At 40.5% G+C, this 16,309-nt stretch overlaps 1 protein-coding gene across 2 annotated transcripts; it reads right to left on the bottom strand.

Annotated features, from left to right (window-relative positions):
* Positions 1-380: 380 nt before the first annotated feature.
* Positions 381-16,026, bottom strand: OGFRL1 (opioid growth factor receptor like 1). 2 transcript variants are annotated; one of them, XM_027697817.1, is made up of 7 exons: positions 15,702-16,026; positions 14,200-14,286; positions 13,570-13,651; positions 9,903-9,981; positions 9,746-9,812; positions 9,458-9,603; positions 381-7,502 (listed from the first exon to the last, which is right to left on the bottom strand). In XM_027697817.1, the coding sequence occupies exons 1-7, from the start codon at positions 15,951-15,953 to the stop codon at positions 6,770-6,772; spliced, it is 1,446 nt and encodes a 481-aa protein (XP_027553618.1). In that variant the 5' UTR covers positions 15,954-16,026; the 3' UTR covers positions 381-6,769. The 2 variants fall into 2 exon arrangements, with proteins under 2 accessions (XP_027553618.1, XP_027553625.1); XM_027697824.1 differs by having other exon boundaries at positions 13,570-13,648.
* Positions 16,027-16,309: the final 283 nt, after the last annotated feature.

Here is a 16,309-nt window from a genome sequence, read left to right as displayed (position 1 = left end):
TTCAAAACCTGCTGGGCCCTTCACAGAGCTATGTACGTCTACAGTTCCATTGTGTGAGTAACAGTCCAGTACAAAACTGGAGCTAAAGCCATTCAATCCTACAGCTTCAGCACAGAGTAAATACAACCAGCAGGTCAAATGTTTCCCTGCTACATTCAAGCAGCAGTAGCCAGTTTTTGGCACTGCTCCAGAGGGCTTACGCCTGCGTGATCACACTGGATATTTTACCCTTTAATGTTGAGTGCTTTCATAGTATATAATTTTCTCAAATTAAAAACCAAACCATGGGCTTTTAGTAAGGTTCACTCTGGGCCATCCCTTGTTCCTCTGCTATCCATGGTCGTTTTGCCACTGATGACAAAAAAAGGAGGACCAGAGCCTTTAATGCCCTAATTTTAAGTGTTAATATATTTACAGAAGACTATACAAACAAGCGCTGAACAGCAATTACACATTATTAGAGCTACACAATATTTGTACATGTTGCTAAAACAATGCTGCTAAATGAAAAAGCTTTATTAGTTCAGAGTTTTTGGCTGCTATTATTAAAAATATATTTACCTGAAAGGAAATCCAAGTATTTCATTTTACAAACAATTTAAAATACAGCAGTAAGCAACATAAACTATTGCTTCTTATGTTTATACATTTTTTTTTGGCATAACACTGCCATACAGTTACAGAATTATAAAATATATCTTTATAGTGCATTACAAATCCAGAAACTGGTTACCACTCCTACCACATACATATGGTATTGGTACTACCAAACATGCACGGCATTCTGTAATTAAACATTGCAAAGGAACACAGAGAAGAGAGCAGGACCATTCATAGAAACTGACATATAGCTGTTCCATTTTGCAAGTAAAAATTGTTGGGCTTTGGCTTTTTTCTTTTTACTGCACTTCTTTCTTAGAATACATTTGAACAACGAAATCTACAATATTTTCAAATTTTATCAGTGCAAAACTACACCTAATCACCTGTTGTCAAAACCAAACCGCATAAAGGGCAAACAACCATGGAATACGTTAAAACACAGAAAAAAAAAGAGCAACTAATGATTAGCAAACATGCTTGAGCAGGTCCCAAAAATATAAATGCCATAACCTTTTTTACTGCAAAACAATAATTTTCACATGGTTAGCCACAGTAGTAAGTACATTCAGTATATTTCACAATAAACTTTAGGTGATGAATACGCCATTAAACTTGTAAGCATGGTAAAATTAAAAGGTGCCAAGTTTCTAAGAAGAGACTTCTTTCAGAACAATTTGCCAATTCTTGCAATTTTTTATTTTATAGCAAACAGCTTAATGCTTTTGTAAACAAAAATAAAGGTGATTACAAGTGTAAAGCCACAGGAGGTCTCTACTGAATTGATCTCTATAACTTTTGAACTACATTTTAAGAGTCCATTAAGTATGGCATATTTTAAACCTATATGGCATACACTAAACCTATTCTTTAAAAAAAACTCTTGCTTTCTCCAATAGTCTTAAGTAAGTATACTTAAGAACACAGGCTGAAAAAGGAACACAGCTTTCAGGAAAAGAAACAGTTCATGGGCAATACAGAGCACAGACATATTACAGAGACACAATTTACATTCCCCTTGGAGAACTCCGTTAAATATCCGTTAATAGTGAATCTATGTTGTTGACCATGATGTGAATGGAGGGGGGGTCGTCCATGCTTAGGCCTTTTTGACCCATCCTTCATTTTCAGACTTTGATGGCCATCAAAATTACCTTTTTAGGAGTTACTTCAATTGCAGTTGGATCTGGGGACACGTATCAAAACAATTACCAAAATGCAGAATAATGAGTATGGTTCTCAGCAAACCTAGACAGTACTTCCATGTTCTACATAACCACAATGTTAGACTCATTGATGCTGGTGTCTCCAAATCCAGAGGTACCTCAGTCAGTTGTTGGCTAGGAATGGGTTTTCCCTTTAACAGATTTTGCTTTTACACTGAAAAGGAAAAAAAAAAACCCAACCCTGTTCTGCAGTTGGAATATGACTCTTAGTACTTCATACAAAAAGATTTATTTGTAAAAATTTATTCAGAAGGGACAAGTAAGGTAATATTTTCATCAACTTTGGACAAATTTCTGTTTAAGCAGGCACCTTCTGCCTAAGGACAGAAGAAACATGGGACATTTTCTGCTAAGAAGGTATTTTGTCATTAGAATCTCTCACAGCATTTAAAAACCGACTTGAAGTGGATTACTGTTCATCTTACAGTACTTTTAGTACTGTGTTCAAATGCAGTAGCAGTTATTGAATAAACAGATCTGAGACAAACAAGAAATCACTTTCTCCACACAAAATATTTTTAAAACATAAAACTCACAGATACAAGGGATTGCAGAGGCTGAAAGAAACCATGAGTTCAAAACCAGAAAAATTCCTGGAGATAAATGGGGTCACCTTATCTTTTCTTTATTTCTCACCATCTGTTGGGCCATTGCTGGAGGCAGCACACAAGGCTAGAAACATCTTTGGTTCTGATCCATACTGGCAGTTCTTAGGACAATATCAATCCTAACATCAATCTGCATGATACTGTCACAATTTTTTAATGGCAAACCTTACTTCACATACTTGCATCTTACTAATAAATACAGCTTTTTTCAAGGAAATTCAATATGATACGTTACCTGTAAAACTATGGTGTAATAAAGGTTACATTTTCACTTAAACATACGTAACTTACTATAACTTGTGATGAGTACTGTCACAACTGTCAGAAAAAAAAGAGGTGCAATCCCCCTCCCCTCTATTAAACAGATATACATAAATTTTATTTAAACACAAATGAGCTGTTTTCCATTTAAATCCAGTAAATGTTCCTTGACTTACCTTATTGGATCATCCACCAACATATACAAAACTTCTAAAGGTCTGTAAACTTTCTGGTTACAGTACAGCTATATGAAACTGCACATTATTAGAATTATCCTGGAATAATTCAAGGAGGCTTATACTAGATTATATCAAATATTAACTATGATTATACAGAGACCTAATACATTAGAGTGCTGCAATCTTAGAGCAGGAAACTGAGGAGCTAACCCAAGCCACGGAACAGCTCTCAAAGGCTTATTGCAAATATTTTTAGCATCCTTCAGGATTTTATGCAAGCAATACGAACACCAAGATCTCAGATTTGCTCCTAGATGTGTGCACACAAGTAACTCTTCTGATCTGAATGGTCTGTGCTGCACATCTCACATACTCAAGCTTTCAGTCTCTACACCAACACAGTATCAGGTACTGAGGCACAGTTGCATCGGGGATAGTAGGGCACAGAGCTGTAACTAATCTTAAAGTGCTATATTTTTGCATGATTTGTATGATCGCCTTCAATTGCATCTGTGTAGTCAGTAACATTTATTCAAGTTGCACATTCATATCCCCTCACCATAGGATACTTAAAATCATATTCACAGGTGTGTGCATAAACACACTACTCCTATTTAACAGCACGAGAGGCTACTCAGATGGACTTACTGGGAGGTTCTGTTCAATTAATATATGAATAACTCAGATTCTAGCCAAACACTGGGCCAAAATACATTACTGTAGTAAGGACACAGAAATCCCTGAATACTTAAGCATATAGCAAGAGAAAAAGAAGTTTAACAGTGAGCAAATGACCTGACTTTCTTTGCACACCCTCAGTTCCTGAAGTAATCATTAAATAATTAAGTACTGGCACTTATAAGAATACAATAATTTCAACACATATTGTAATGTAAACCTGAAAACCAATACTCAGAACTTCGATCATGGGGTGCTATGGTTGCTAAGGCCATGATTCTGTAAAGAAATCTATACAGTGCACCCACCTCATCCTCACAAATCTCAAGAGGATGCTACGCTGTATGATTGCCCTGCAATGAATCCTTCAATGCTTGCAAAATCAGAAGAAACAATTCCTCTATGAAAAGAATGGTAAACCATCACATTTTACATAGAGCAGAATTTGTTAATTAAAGCTGAAGTGTCCCATAGAAGCAATTCAGTTGATAACACTGTAAAACAAGGATTAAGGAGGGCAGGAGCCCACCTGACACAAAAAACCCCTCACTTGCACAGTCCCCATGGTTCTTTGTAGGCAACTGATATGCCACTACTCTTTCACGAAAACTGAAACATACTGAGTTGTGGATTTTAAAAAATAAATTAAAAATTGCAGAGTTAATAAGGATGTAAGTACCAAAGTTCTTGACTGCATTTTCAAATACACTGGTCCCTTAATGCAGGCATCTCTGCCAGATTAAAAGTATTTTAAGTACTTAATTAGGAATGGTGAACCAGTAAGCATGTATAGGTGAGAGCTGTGCCACAATAACGGAATACTGCACTGCAGAGAAATCTTTTGGATGCACATCCCAAGAACTTTGTTTTAGATCAGAGCAAGATTTCTCTTTTTTTTTGTTCAGTAGATACAAGATCTACTGAGGTCATTGATGTTCAATCAAATTACAGTATAAATATAATAACACCCCCAGCATCCCTTATTTCCCCTGAACACTATTAATTTTCTGTAAAGTGTTTAACATTAATACTAAAGTCCATAAATTGAAGGCTCTGTATAACTACTTATGTAATAGTTATGTTTCTTATACACAGGGTATAAACCTTCCCAATGCCATTCAAGAAATAACTATGTAAAAACAATGCTATGAAGTTTGCATGGTTAGGCACTCAAGATTGAAAAAGTCACAGTTGGAATACGAAGTGTCCTCCCTGTGCATACACGGGGGGCAGCATCCTTAACTACGCAGACCAGTTTTATCACAGTTTTATTTCCTGCCCCCTTCTGTTCTGAAGGTCAGAGGTGAACATGAACATGGGGATCCCAGTTCAAGTCCAGGGAATTGTGAAAGCCTTCTCAGGATTCTTCCAGCTTTAAAGAGGTGGTGGCTGCAGGAGGAATTCTTTGGGGCATTTCTGCTCAGACAGACTTAATGCCTACTGGACTGATCTGGGTTACCTTTAGAAAAAAACCCCATGTATATAAGTTCTTTTCCTCACAAGTCAGCACAGAAGGAGAGAGACATCTTCCCTCTTTCCTGCTTCTTTGGGATGGAAAGATCCTAATCTTTGTCCATGAGTACCAAGACCCCTAACTGCCACTCTATTTGATCCCAAGAACCAATGTTACCCAGGGAAACCAATGGATGATGCACCCCCATGATGGGCATTAGCAAAACAGAACAATACAAGACTTTTTGTCTATGCTCTGAAACCCCTGAAAACTTCATCATTTTGAGTTATAAGACCTGAATAAAGTCCCGTAGCACTCTGACACTCAAAATGCAGTCAGGCTCTTGCCTCATAACATTTCATCAGAAATATATTAAAGGCAGTGGATAACACATAGATTTTTAAATAGAAAATACATACAGAAGTTTTAGAATATTTTAGGACTGTAGGAAGTGTAAATTCTACCTGCATTATTTTTTATTAGTATTCAGCACAATTAATTTGCTGGGCACTATCTTGTTTGACTGAATGGCAGGAAATCAGAAGCAGCTACTCAGAGAAAGTGGACAGTTCTTCGGTAAAATAAAGTTGGGAAACATCTTCATTGAGAAATTCCTGCTTGCTGGGCTCCAGCCAGACCAGAAGACTGGCCTGCCTCAGGTTTCTGCTGATGACTGAAATAACATTAAACTGTGAAAGACTTAAGACAGTAAAAAGAGGAAACAGACAGCTGGAAGGAAGCATCAGGACTGCCTTTCTCTCTCAGACCAGCAACAGGGGACTCAGCATTGTTCAGACCTTACCCAAAACTGGCCAAGAAACTTCCAAGTCAAGGTAAGACCCAACCTGACATTTTCTCTGATGGCTTTGCTGTTTAGGCAGTGCTTTGTGGTGAAGACACTGCTTTGCTTTTCAGCTGCCAGAGGCTTTCCAGGTGCTGAACCCAGCTGGGGAGTTGTTTTATTACAGCTGATCAACAGCTTTCAAAATGAGACCAAATATGAGTGATCAAAGAGATCCCTCCCCCCAGATTAGTAGTAAAAAATGAGCCAAGAGAAGGGAGAACTTAACAGGGACTAAAAGAAGTCTAAAGTGCAACTTCCCCTGTACCCAAAAGCTGCGGATAAAGTTCCACTGTAAGTTAAACTTTTATTCAATGTACAATGATACCCAGCTGTATAAGACATGACATATGATATCCATCATTGTGTCTCCAACAAATATGCTAATCTAAGGTAAAAGATGCTGTGCAAATACTGCCATTAAACATGAAAACGCTTCCTAAAAAAAATAGACCCTAGGGTAAAAACTATGCTCTTGAAATAATTTCTAGTAATCGCATAAACAGAAATCAAGACTTAAAGCATATTAAAACTAACTTAAAAATTCTGATGTTCCAAGGCTTTTAGTGTTACACTTCATTTTTTTTTAATACTGGATGAATTTAATGGCAAAAAGTAGATAAGCTTTTCTATGCAATCTGTCTGGAAAGGATAATGAACTTCTTAGCTTTCAATATGCATAATTGTTTTAAAGAGCCACACCTGCTTTACTGCTGATAAACTGAGGTTGAAAAAAATAAAATTCATTAATGTAACAGAAGCCTATTCTGATGAATTTGCAACAAACATAGTCTCATGAACATTTTATACTACACTAGATGGAAATTCCAACCAAAATGAAGGAGCAATGAACAATTTGCTTCATTAAATACGAAACATAATGATTTTTAACCTCAGACTCAGGCTTTGAGCTCATCCTTGGTTTATGTGGTGGTCCCCCCTGAAAGCATATCCTTATCAAGGTTATCTTGTAGATCTGCTAACGTGTTATTTGAAGAATTCTCAGTGTTACATAAATCTTTCTCTATAGCGCCTGGGTGACTTCCAGAGTCATTGTTCAGATTTTCATTATCATTTTTGGAATGAGAAGCATCCTCCTTTCCATCTGAAGTATCATGAATTTCTTCTGATTTTGAAAGCTGACTGGTATCAGTGTCACTGTTCTTTTCACTGTTCTGCCTAACAGCATCAGAGTTCATTTCTTGTTCATCCTGATAATTTTCTTCCTCATTTTTTGTGAGTTCTACCTTTTTTTCTTCAGTTGTTTTACCAGCTGAGCTTCCACTTGCTGATGTATTCTTAGGCTCTTTGGGTTTCTTATGTTTAGAAATATGACTATTGGGAATAGAAATTGGAGATGCTGGCTTTTTATTTGTTTTGCTTCCCTCTGACTTCTGTTTTCTTGGAGGCCCCCAGATAAAATGCTCTGAGGGTGTATAATGTTGCTGGGCAAATCTCAGCAGTTTCCTTCTTTCTCTTCGGTCTCTAATAGTATACACAAAATATTCTAGAGCACTTTGCTTTATGTTGGGAATGGTATCTTCCACCAGAGCTTCATGCAGAATAAATTTTACCAAGGGAGATTTGAAACTCTCATATCCAAGTTCGCCAAGACTTTTCAGAATTCGAGTGATTCTCAAGTAGTTATGTTGAGACCTTTGGAAGAAACGGGTAAAAAAAAAATCTATTGAATCAGGAAAAAAAGGCTTTACAAACACAGAACTGGATCTGCAATTCCTCAGTCCTTTTTATCGCTCCAGGTGTGTACTTCAAGCTTCCTGTACTTTAAATTCTCACAGCTGCTGAAGCTTGCTAGCACCTCCTTTGCCAGGATGTTGTGAGTGAAAATTAGCGTTTGTAAAATGCGCTGGGGGAGCAGGCTAGGAGAAAACAAAATCAACCATGTACTGATTTTGATTCCTTCTGCTGTAGGCTGTATGAGGGCAACAAAGCTGGTGAAGGATCTAGAACATAAGCCCTATGAGGAGCAGCTGAAGGTAGTGGGGTTGTTTAGTCCAGAGGAAAGGCAGCTCAGAGGAGACCTTATCACTCCCTACAACTACTTGAAAGGAGGTTGTGGCTAGGTGGGGCATTGGCCTCTTCTCCCAGGCAGCCAGTGATAGGACACTGCCTCAAGTTGCACCAAGGGGAGGTTCAGGTTCAGGCTGGATATTAGGAAACACTTCACTGAAAGAGTGGTTAAACACTGGAATGAGCTGCCCAGGGAAGTGGTGGACTCACCATCCCTTGATGTGTTCAAAAAATTAATAGATGTGGTTTAGTTGATATAGTAGGGTTCAGTCAAAGGTTGGACTCAATGGAGGTCTTTTCCAACCTTAATGATTCTATCCTGTTCTCTTTCTGAGGAGAAAACCCAGTTAACTTTACAAAATTTAGGGTTTGTAGTGTATTTATAGTGTAGCTACAGAACAAGATTCATTGCACTTCACTCAAGCTATTTAAAAGCTGCGTCTCCAGTCCAGACTAGCTACCTCCACTTCTCATACAGTTCATGCTGGGGGAAAAACAGGCACCTCTGTAGTGTAAGTCCCAGTGTTGTAGTGGAACAAGTCTAAGACAAAATGAACTGTCTTCTGGAAGTGCTTGGGAAGAGCTCTTTCCCTCATAAAGTACACTTTGGTAAACAGTAAGACTTCTGAGTTTAAATTCTGGATGGCTAAAATTAGGTAAAGAGTCCCAATTCCTGACTTAAAACTGTAGCTACTCACTAGTAAGAACAGGATTAAAAACATGCAGTGAGTAACATTTGGGCTTCCTGAAACTCTGTTTTATCTGTGGCTCAAGTCTGAGCCCACACCCATATTGGTTCATACAATGTTTAAGTAGAATTATTAACAAATTATTCCCATTATTCACCCAGAATCATCCATCAGCAATTGTACCTACAAGCTTTCATTATGACAGGAGAACAAAATACTATGAGAAAACGGGCTGCAACTCTAAGGTCAGAGGTATCAGGAAAGTGAGCACGAGATTTGAAAAGAGATTTTGATACAATTAATCCACATGGGACAAAATTCAGTACAAACTTAGGCTCCACAAAATGCCAATGAAAAGCAACAAATACAACTTGCTGAACATTGAGCCAAAGTTTGAATTAAAGCATGGCTAAACCTCTCCAGATAAACACTGCAATTAAAAGGTATTAAATACACAGTATTTTGTGTCTGGAGGAGGAAGGGAAATCCTGGTATTTAGCTTTCATACAGGTATGGAGAATTTGATCTTTCTCAAAAAGAAATGTGAATACAAAGATAAACCACCCATTTTCTTCCAGCTGAGAAGCAGAACTTTGGAATTGGGTGAAAATGCATTCAGTGGCAGGACAAATTAATTTGTAGCTGGGATATCCTTCAGCACTGCCTCAAGTAGTATTTTCAGGGAATTCAGTGACGTCAGTTAAACTGGTAATGGGTGAGCAGCACAAAAAAAGGTGAAGGATGAACGTACACATACAGGCACAAATAAGGCATTGACTATTTTTCTCTTTTTTTCTGGCAATCTTTGGAAAACATATCTTCCTCTAGAAAACAAAAGGCTAAAGAGATTCTATGGCAATTCTAGCAACTGGAGTGTATGTCATTACTTACTCATTTAAATGTTGAAATCTTTCTTGCCAGTTAGCAGCTCGTGCTACATTTCCAGTTTTATCAATTAGTTTTATTCCAAAAAACTCCAACATCATTTTGTAAGCCAAAAGGAATCTTCTAATTGCTTCTTTTGTTTTCTTGAATTCCTAATAGACAAAGAATACGTCCAAAATTCTAAGTGGCACTAAAGCAAGTACTTCTGCATTGTGTAAGACAACTCTACATAACAAAAAGTAGTTATATACCAAAATTAATGTGATGGTTTGTATTCAGCTCAATTTGTATTACCTCAATTTCATATGTAGTTAATTCTTTAGCATAAAAGTTCAGACCTTGTTCCCTCAGTGGGAAAAGCCTGTTAAAAGAAGAGGCACATTATAGCTCTGCATATGAACACTTAATCAAATTAATGCTTTAAAACAGAAATAGGTAATAAGAGACCAACCACTGTATGTAAGTGTGGTTATGTTCCAGTTTTTCATAGTCTCCTTTCCATTTATTTAGGACTTCTTCAATATAAACCCCTGCATAAAAATAATTTGAAAACTGTTAGGTAGCCATCAAAAACAGCACTCAGCTACATAAAGTACATACCATGTTAACATAATGATAGAATACATGCTTTAATTCTCTTTCAAATACTATGTGAAATAAGATCTACTACAGCTATAAATAAATTCATTTTAATGTAAAATTAATTTAGTTACTAAAACTTAATTAAAAAATAAGTTATTTATAAAATGTCAATATAAACAAAACCAACTGACTTATATTGAGTTACTAACAAGCAGAAGTATGTGACAATAACCTTTGTAAAATGTACTTCCCCAAAAGTTCTCATGTCCTAGATCCTTTATCGCACTGGTACTTAACAAACCACTTCCATAAATACTGCTTTGTGAATCACCAGTCATTGCTTTTGCTTGACAAAACCCTCTGTCTATCCATTTATCTATCCATCCATCTATCCACCTACCTATCCAATCTACCTATCCATCTATCTATCTATCCATCTATCCATCTATCCATGCATCTATCATTCGCAGAACAAAGCCTCAGCTCCTTATGAAATCTCCCATACCAGGAATCTCTCCAGCTGCAAATAACATTATGATTGGGAAATCTTTCTCAATTAGCTGTGGCCAAGTGTCACACAGAGACCATGCTCATGAAACGCAGTCATGGGCCAGGGCACTTTTCCAAGTACTGCACATACAAAATACTTAACAAGATGCTCCTTGTTCCCAAACCCGTACAATATCTTTCCATGAATGAGCACTGTGTTACTCTGTTTCTATTCTGAAACCAACAACAGTTTTAGCACAGCCACACGGCCTCTTCTCAAGTCAAATACCACAGAAGCGGCCTGAAAAGCCCAAAGTCCCACGTAGATAGTCTCCTATTATACATTTGAGATGTCTCTTCCCTGCAGTGAAAACTTCAAATTGGGTCTCAACGACAAAGGAGAACTCATTTGATACTTTTCCTCAAGAAACCAAGAAAGCAGCCAGTCAAAGAGGCTGCGAAGAACATGGGGTTTCCAGTGCAAGCAAGACTGGAAAGAACCTTGGAAGGAGGACCTTCCGCCATCAACACACTGTATCCAACCTATATTTCAAGCATTGAAATAGTTCTGGTGCCTGCGGTATAAGAAGGACATGGAACTGTTGGAGCAAATCCAGAGGAGGGCCATGAAGCTTATAAGAGGACTGGAGCACCTCCCCTACAAACACAGGCTGAGAAAGTTGGGGCTGTTCAGCCTGGAGAAGAGAAAGTTGCATGGAGACGTCATAACAACCTTCCAATATCTGGAGGTCTACAGGGAAGCTGGAGAGGGACTTTTCATCAGGAACTATAGTGATAGGACAAGGAATGACAGGTACAAACTGAAAGAGGGGAAATTTAGGTTAGATATTAGAAAGAAATTCTTTACTGTGAGGGTGGTGAGACACTGGAAGGGGTTGCCCAGGGAGGCTGTAGATGCAGTGTTCAAGGCCAGGTTGGATAAGGCCTTGAGTAACCTGGTCTAGTGGGAGGTGTCCTTGCCCTTGGCAGGGGAAATTGGGACTAGATGATCCTTAAGGTCCCTTTCAACCCTTTAGCATTGTATGATTCTACTGGAAAACTTGCTGCTCAATTCCAGCGCGGAGACGAACAGGTCAGCTCTGAGTCAGAACAACAAATTAAATCTGTAGGCCATGGAACTAAACTTCAAATCTAGTATTGCACTAGAACTGTATTTTTTTAAACATCAATCCCCAGTATTTCAGTCCCTTACATGGTAGCTAAGACTCCCTTTGAACACTCTCATAGATCCACAGACTCAAGTCAAGGTGGTGGCTGCTCTTTCCCATTCTCAATACAAACTTCTACATAAGTTTGGCTCACAGCCACCAAGGATTCAGCCTCCATGGTTTATCAGCTACCTTTGACACTATTAATTGCGGTTTTCTCCTAAAATATTAAAATAAACATTATTCTTTATAAATTTTAGGACAGAAGTCCTCCTGTAGCTTTCATGACTCTCTCTTCTTTTGGCTAATCCTCTTGATTTCTCCTTCCTTTTGCACTTTAAAGGACTCCTCACCCACAACTTTTTCTAGCTTTTACTTTCAGGTCCACATGGTCCTCAGGTTCACACAGACCTCACTGCCCTTCTCTTTCTTTCAGTATCTGTTCTCTGTGTATTATTTTCTGAATTTGTTACTTCTTTACTAGCAATTCACAGACCTATCTCTTCTTCCAGCCAAGCTAAAAACACAGCATCTGCCTATGGGTATCTAGATAAAGCTCAAGCTCGTTAAAGCAAGGTCTTACCTTTCTTTCACAACCTGACTTGTTTTATTACCTGCTGAGGATATTATGACTGTCTTGTCTATAAACAGCTCTCATCTTCAACCTTCCTATAAGTACATCTTTACATCCTGCCGTATAACATTCCTTTCCATTCTGCTTCCTATGAGAACTCTGACATTTTGCATCTCAACATCCTTTTTCCTGATCTTGAAAAGTGCCTTCTTGTCATGCTTACATCTACCCTGAATGCTGCTGGTATGATCATGTTTCTAGACTGCATCTTTTTTATACTGCCTCCTTTTTTCTGCTGGGCATTTTTCCATTGCAAAGCCCTGTTCTGTAACTTCAAAAAAAAACCTATACACCTTCACTTCCATAGCCTTTGTGACCTGTCCCTTACTACCTTATCAGAACCCATTTGTTGCTATGAGGTTGATCCTGCTTCTGACAGGATCCTGCCTCAGAGGCAGCCTACACATCTCACTCCTTCTGTACTCCAACATGCACTTTGCTATCTCCTACCAAGCTGCTCTCACACTGAGAGGATCTTTCTGCAAACACCTTCAAAGTAACTTGCTCATCATTCTTCTAAAACTCTGAAAAGCTTATTTTTGGCCTTCAATTTGTCTTTTTTTTGCTAATGGCTAAACTCTCATGTGCCAAGACTCCTGTCTATCATACTAACCAAGGCTGCTTTATTGCCTCCTCCTGCTTCCCCATCTGCCTCCTACCCTCTTGTCTCTCATACATTGACTGCAAACTCTCTAGAGCAGGGTTTGTCATCTTTCAGATTGTCCTGTGTTTGTGCAGAATGCTGCATATCAGGTTCCCACTCCACTACCGGAACAACTAGGGACGTGGAAAAATGACTTTATTATTGTTATTGCCATAATCTCACACAAGACTAAAACACATTCTTTTCCCCTTACACAGCTCTAAGGATAACACCCAGGTCCCTGCCACTCCTATTCAAGTAGCAACAATCTGTGCAATATAGTGGAACAGCTTTATCTTTGTTTAATAAAAGGTAGTGCCACTACTGTAAAAATGGTGGTACAAACAACGCCCTGTACTACATTATGCTGAAAACGTCTAAGAAAAGCACCACCTCCCTACAGTGAAAGCTATCTTTGTTTTAGGCATAACCCACTCTTGCATTATGAATGTGCTACTCCAACATGAGAGCTTCACGTTGTACAATATATTACCGTACACCTTGAATTTGTCAGTGCCACAATTATCACGACTGTTTCAGCTTGCTACTATCATTAGTGAGCATTCTTTTGCTATCAGCATTATTGTTGCAGATTACTCACCGTCAGGTTTAAATGGGATTTTATTTTTGTAAAACCGGAGATTGCACAAGTCATTTTGATATCGAAGATCTTTGAAATTCTGCTAAAAGAAAGGAAATAGCACATTATTAGCTTACAAAAACCTACCAAGACTATCCAGAAAGCGATATTGTGCTCTTTGAATAATTTAAGGACAGAAAAATTTCAGAGTTTTAGTAACCACAGAGTTTTACTCATGCACTTAAAGATTGAGATTAAGGATCAGCAAGTTCTTTCTGGCTGGTACCTTCTCCTACTAAGGCAGCAGCAAGCACAGCAGCACCTTCACTTCAGTCTCAAGGAACTTGAGAGACAAATAATAAGTCATCCAAACTTCTATAATCTACCCTCTTTAACATTCAAGGCATAAGCCTTTTCCTGGGCTCCTACCGCTGTTCCCATGCTTACACATCTTATGTGTTTGCACTTATGCTCAGGATGAAAAGACATTGCACAGTTTTGGTCCTCTCCCACCAGCATACGCTGGGCCTCTGTATCAGCTTTTTGATTCCCATGTCTTATATTTATTGGACAACAGAAAAGTTTAGGAATGTTTGGGTTATATGCTGCTTTCTACTAAAGAGGCAAGTTAAACCCCTAAAATATTCTTACTGGGTACTGGTGTCGGTACTTGTATAAATCTCTTGCTGCGTAGAAGCTTCTCTTTGGCTTGGCTGTCAGCTCGGTTCCCTCACCACTCTGAAACAGTCAGAAAGCAGATAACCATCATACACAAACACACTAAAGAGTGAATTTGGGTAATATTAAAATAATTACTTTTCATGATGGATTTCAGCAATGTAAACAAACACAAGTGCATGTATTTGCTGTCTGTTTGGTCAAACACTGAAAATCTCCCTGCTGAATACTTAACACCGCACACTTTAAACCTAAATTAAAATATTTAATACAAAATACAAAAGCAAGACTATGAAATATCCCTCCAACAAGGCTGAATCTGATTTAAATCAACAGGTTGACTGTCATTTCCAAATGCAAGACTTCAAAGTAACCTAGCAAGTGCTAGTACAAGATGAAATAAGTAACTGAACATGCAGAGACACTACTAATTTTGAACAGGAAATCATACTATTTGTCATGTGTACATAGACTTACTTGCTATTATTGCATCCTCTGGAAGAAATGAAGAGTCACTCAAAAAAAATTAATTCCACTCCTTGCAATACACATGCAATGGGTTAAAGTCAAGCCTAAAAAGGGAATTTCCCTTTGGCTGCACTGGGCATTTGCCTTTATTGTTGCCCGTTCCATGGCTTATCAATTCCACATTAATGACAAACAAACCTCTTTTTCCATTCTTCCTTTCGAAAAACCAGCTTTGACCTACCTTTAGGCAAAGTAAGCTTGCTCGAACAAGCAACACCCCTTTGACACTCAGTTATTTAGCAGTAATATTACCAGGTATCAAGCAGAAAAGGAAAGACGCTTATGCTTATTTAATTTTGCACCTTTCTAAACCAAATATAAACACGATACATCTAGCAAGCTAAAAAAACTGACCCAGCTGGTCCACCCTGCATTGAGTTCTAAGTCGCATAAAATTACTGTCAAAGGAACACTTTATTTCTTTAGGGTCGGTATTTCCAAAGCTCCCTAAAGAACAGAAACTTGCTCTAAAAATTCCTCACACCCTCCAAGGAGTCACAAATCTACTGCCACATACGATCCAATACTCAGATTTGTATCCAGTTTAATTAAGAGGCCAAGTTACATACTACATTTAATTTAAGGCAGAACCTTCCCTGGAAAATAGCGGCAACGGGAGTGACAACGACTTCAAGGCCTCAGTTTTCTCCCAATAATGACGGTGGGGATAAAAACAGGCGCATCCCCACTAGAGATGCACAGCTGGGTTATCTATCCCCAGCCGCTCCGTGCGATGGGCAGGTCCCGGGGCCCGCCAGTGCCGCAGGGCGGGGAAAACCGGGGCTGCCCGGCCCGGCCCGGCCCCGTCCGTTCTCCGGCCCCGGGGCTCAGTACCGGGGCTGCCCGGCCCAGGGGCTCGGCTCGGCTCCGCCCGGCTCCGCCGACCCCCGTTCCGGCCGCAGGGCCGGGGGCAGGCGGGGCGGGGGCGCGCCCGGCGGTGGCGGTACCTGCTCGGGGCCGGCGGCGTCCGGCTCTGCCTGCTCCCCGTCCTCCGGCGGCGGGGGCGGCGGGGGCTCCCGGGGCCGGCAGTCGGCGGCGGGCGGCTCGGCCGGCTCTTCCCCGCCTCCCGCGGCGGCGCACACCCCCTCCTGCCGCCGCGGCTCCGCCGCCTCGGGCTCCGAGTCGGTCTCCCAGGTGGAGTCGCAGTCCTCCACCGTGGTGGGCTCCTTGAAGCTGACCCCGCTCAGCAGGCTGCCCATCGGCCCGGAGGCCGCGGAGGCCGAGGGCTGGGAGCGGCCGCGGGCTGCCTACGGCTGCGGCATGGCGGGGCGGGGCGGCGGCGGCCGGGGCTGCTCCCCCGCCCGGCCCCAGCCCACGGACACGCGCGGGGCGGAGCTGGAGGCGCCGGGATTTCCACAGGAGACACGCGCGCCCAGCCCTGGCGGCGGGCGCCGGGCAGCGCCGGGCACCGGGCAGGGCCGGGCACCGCGGGACGGGCGGGGACACCCAGCGCCGCCCCTGCACCGGGACACACGCGCCCGGAGAGAGAGCGGGAGCCTCTCCTCCAGGAGGTGCGCCCTGCGGGGAGTTCTCTTCGCAGTGTCCCCTGAGGGTT

Source organism: Neopelma chrysocephalum, unplaced genomic scaffold (assembly GCF_003984885.1).
Source record: "Neopelma chrysocephalum unplaced genomic scaffold, ASM398488v2 Primary Assembly neopelma1_23b, whole genome shotgun sequence".
Lineage (NCBI taxonomy): Eukaryota > Metazoa > Chordata > Aves > Passeriformes > Pipridae > Neopelma > Neopelma chrysocephalum.
The sequence above is the reverse complement of the archived record's forward strand: the minus strand, read 5'-3'. Positions and strand labels throughout refer to the sequence as shown.

Coding starts and splice junctions, on each gene's coding strand:
- OGFRL1 (XM_027697817.1), bottom strand. CDS start 15,953: ATGGGCAGCCTGCTGAGCGGGGTCAGCTTCAAGGAGCCCACCACGGTG. Junction 13,652..14,199: donor AGTACCGACACCAGTACCCA/GTAAGAATATTT, acceptor CCTTTCTTTTAG/CAGAATTTCAAAGATCTTCG. Junction 9,604..9,745: donor TAACTACATATGAAATTGAG/GTAATACAAATT, acceptor TTTGTCTATTAG/GAATTCAAGAAAACAAAAGA.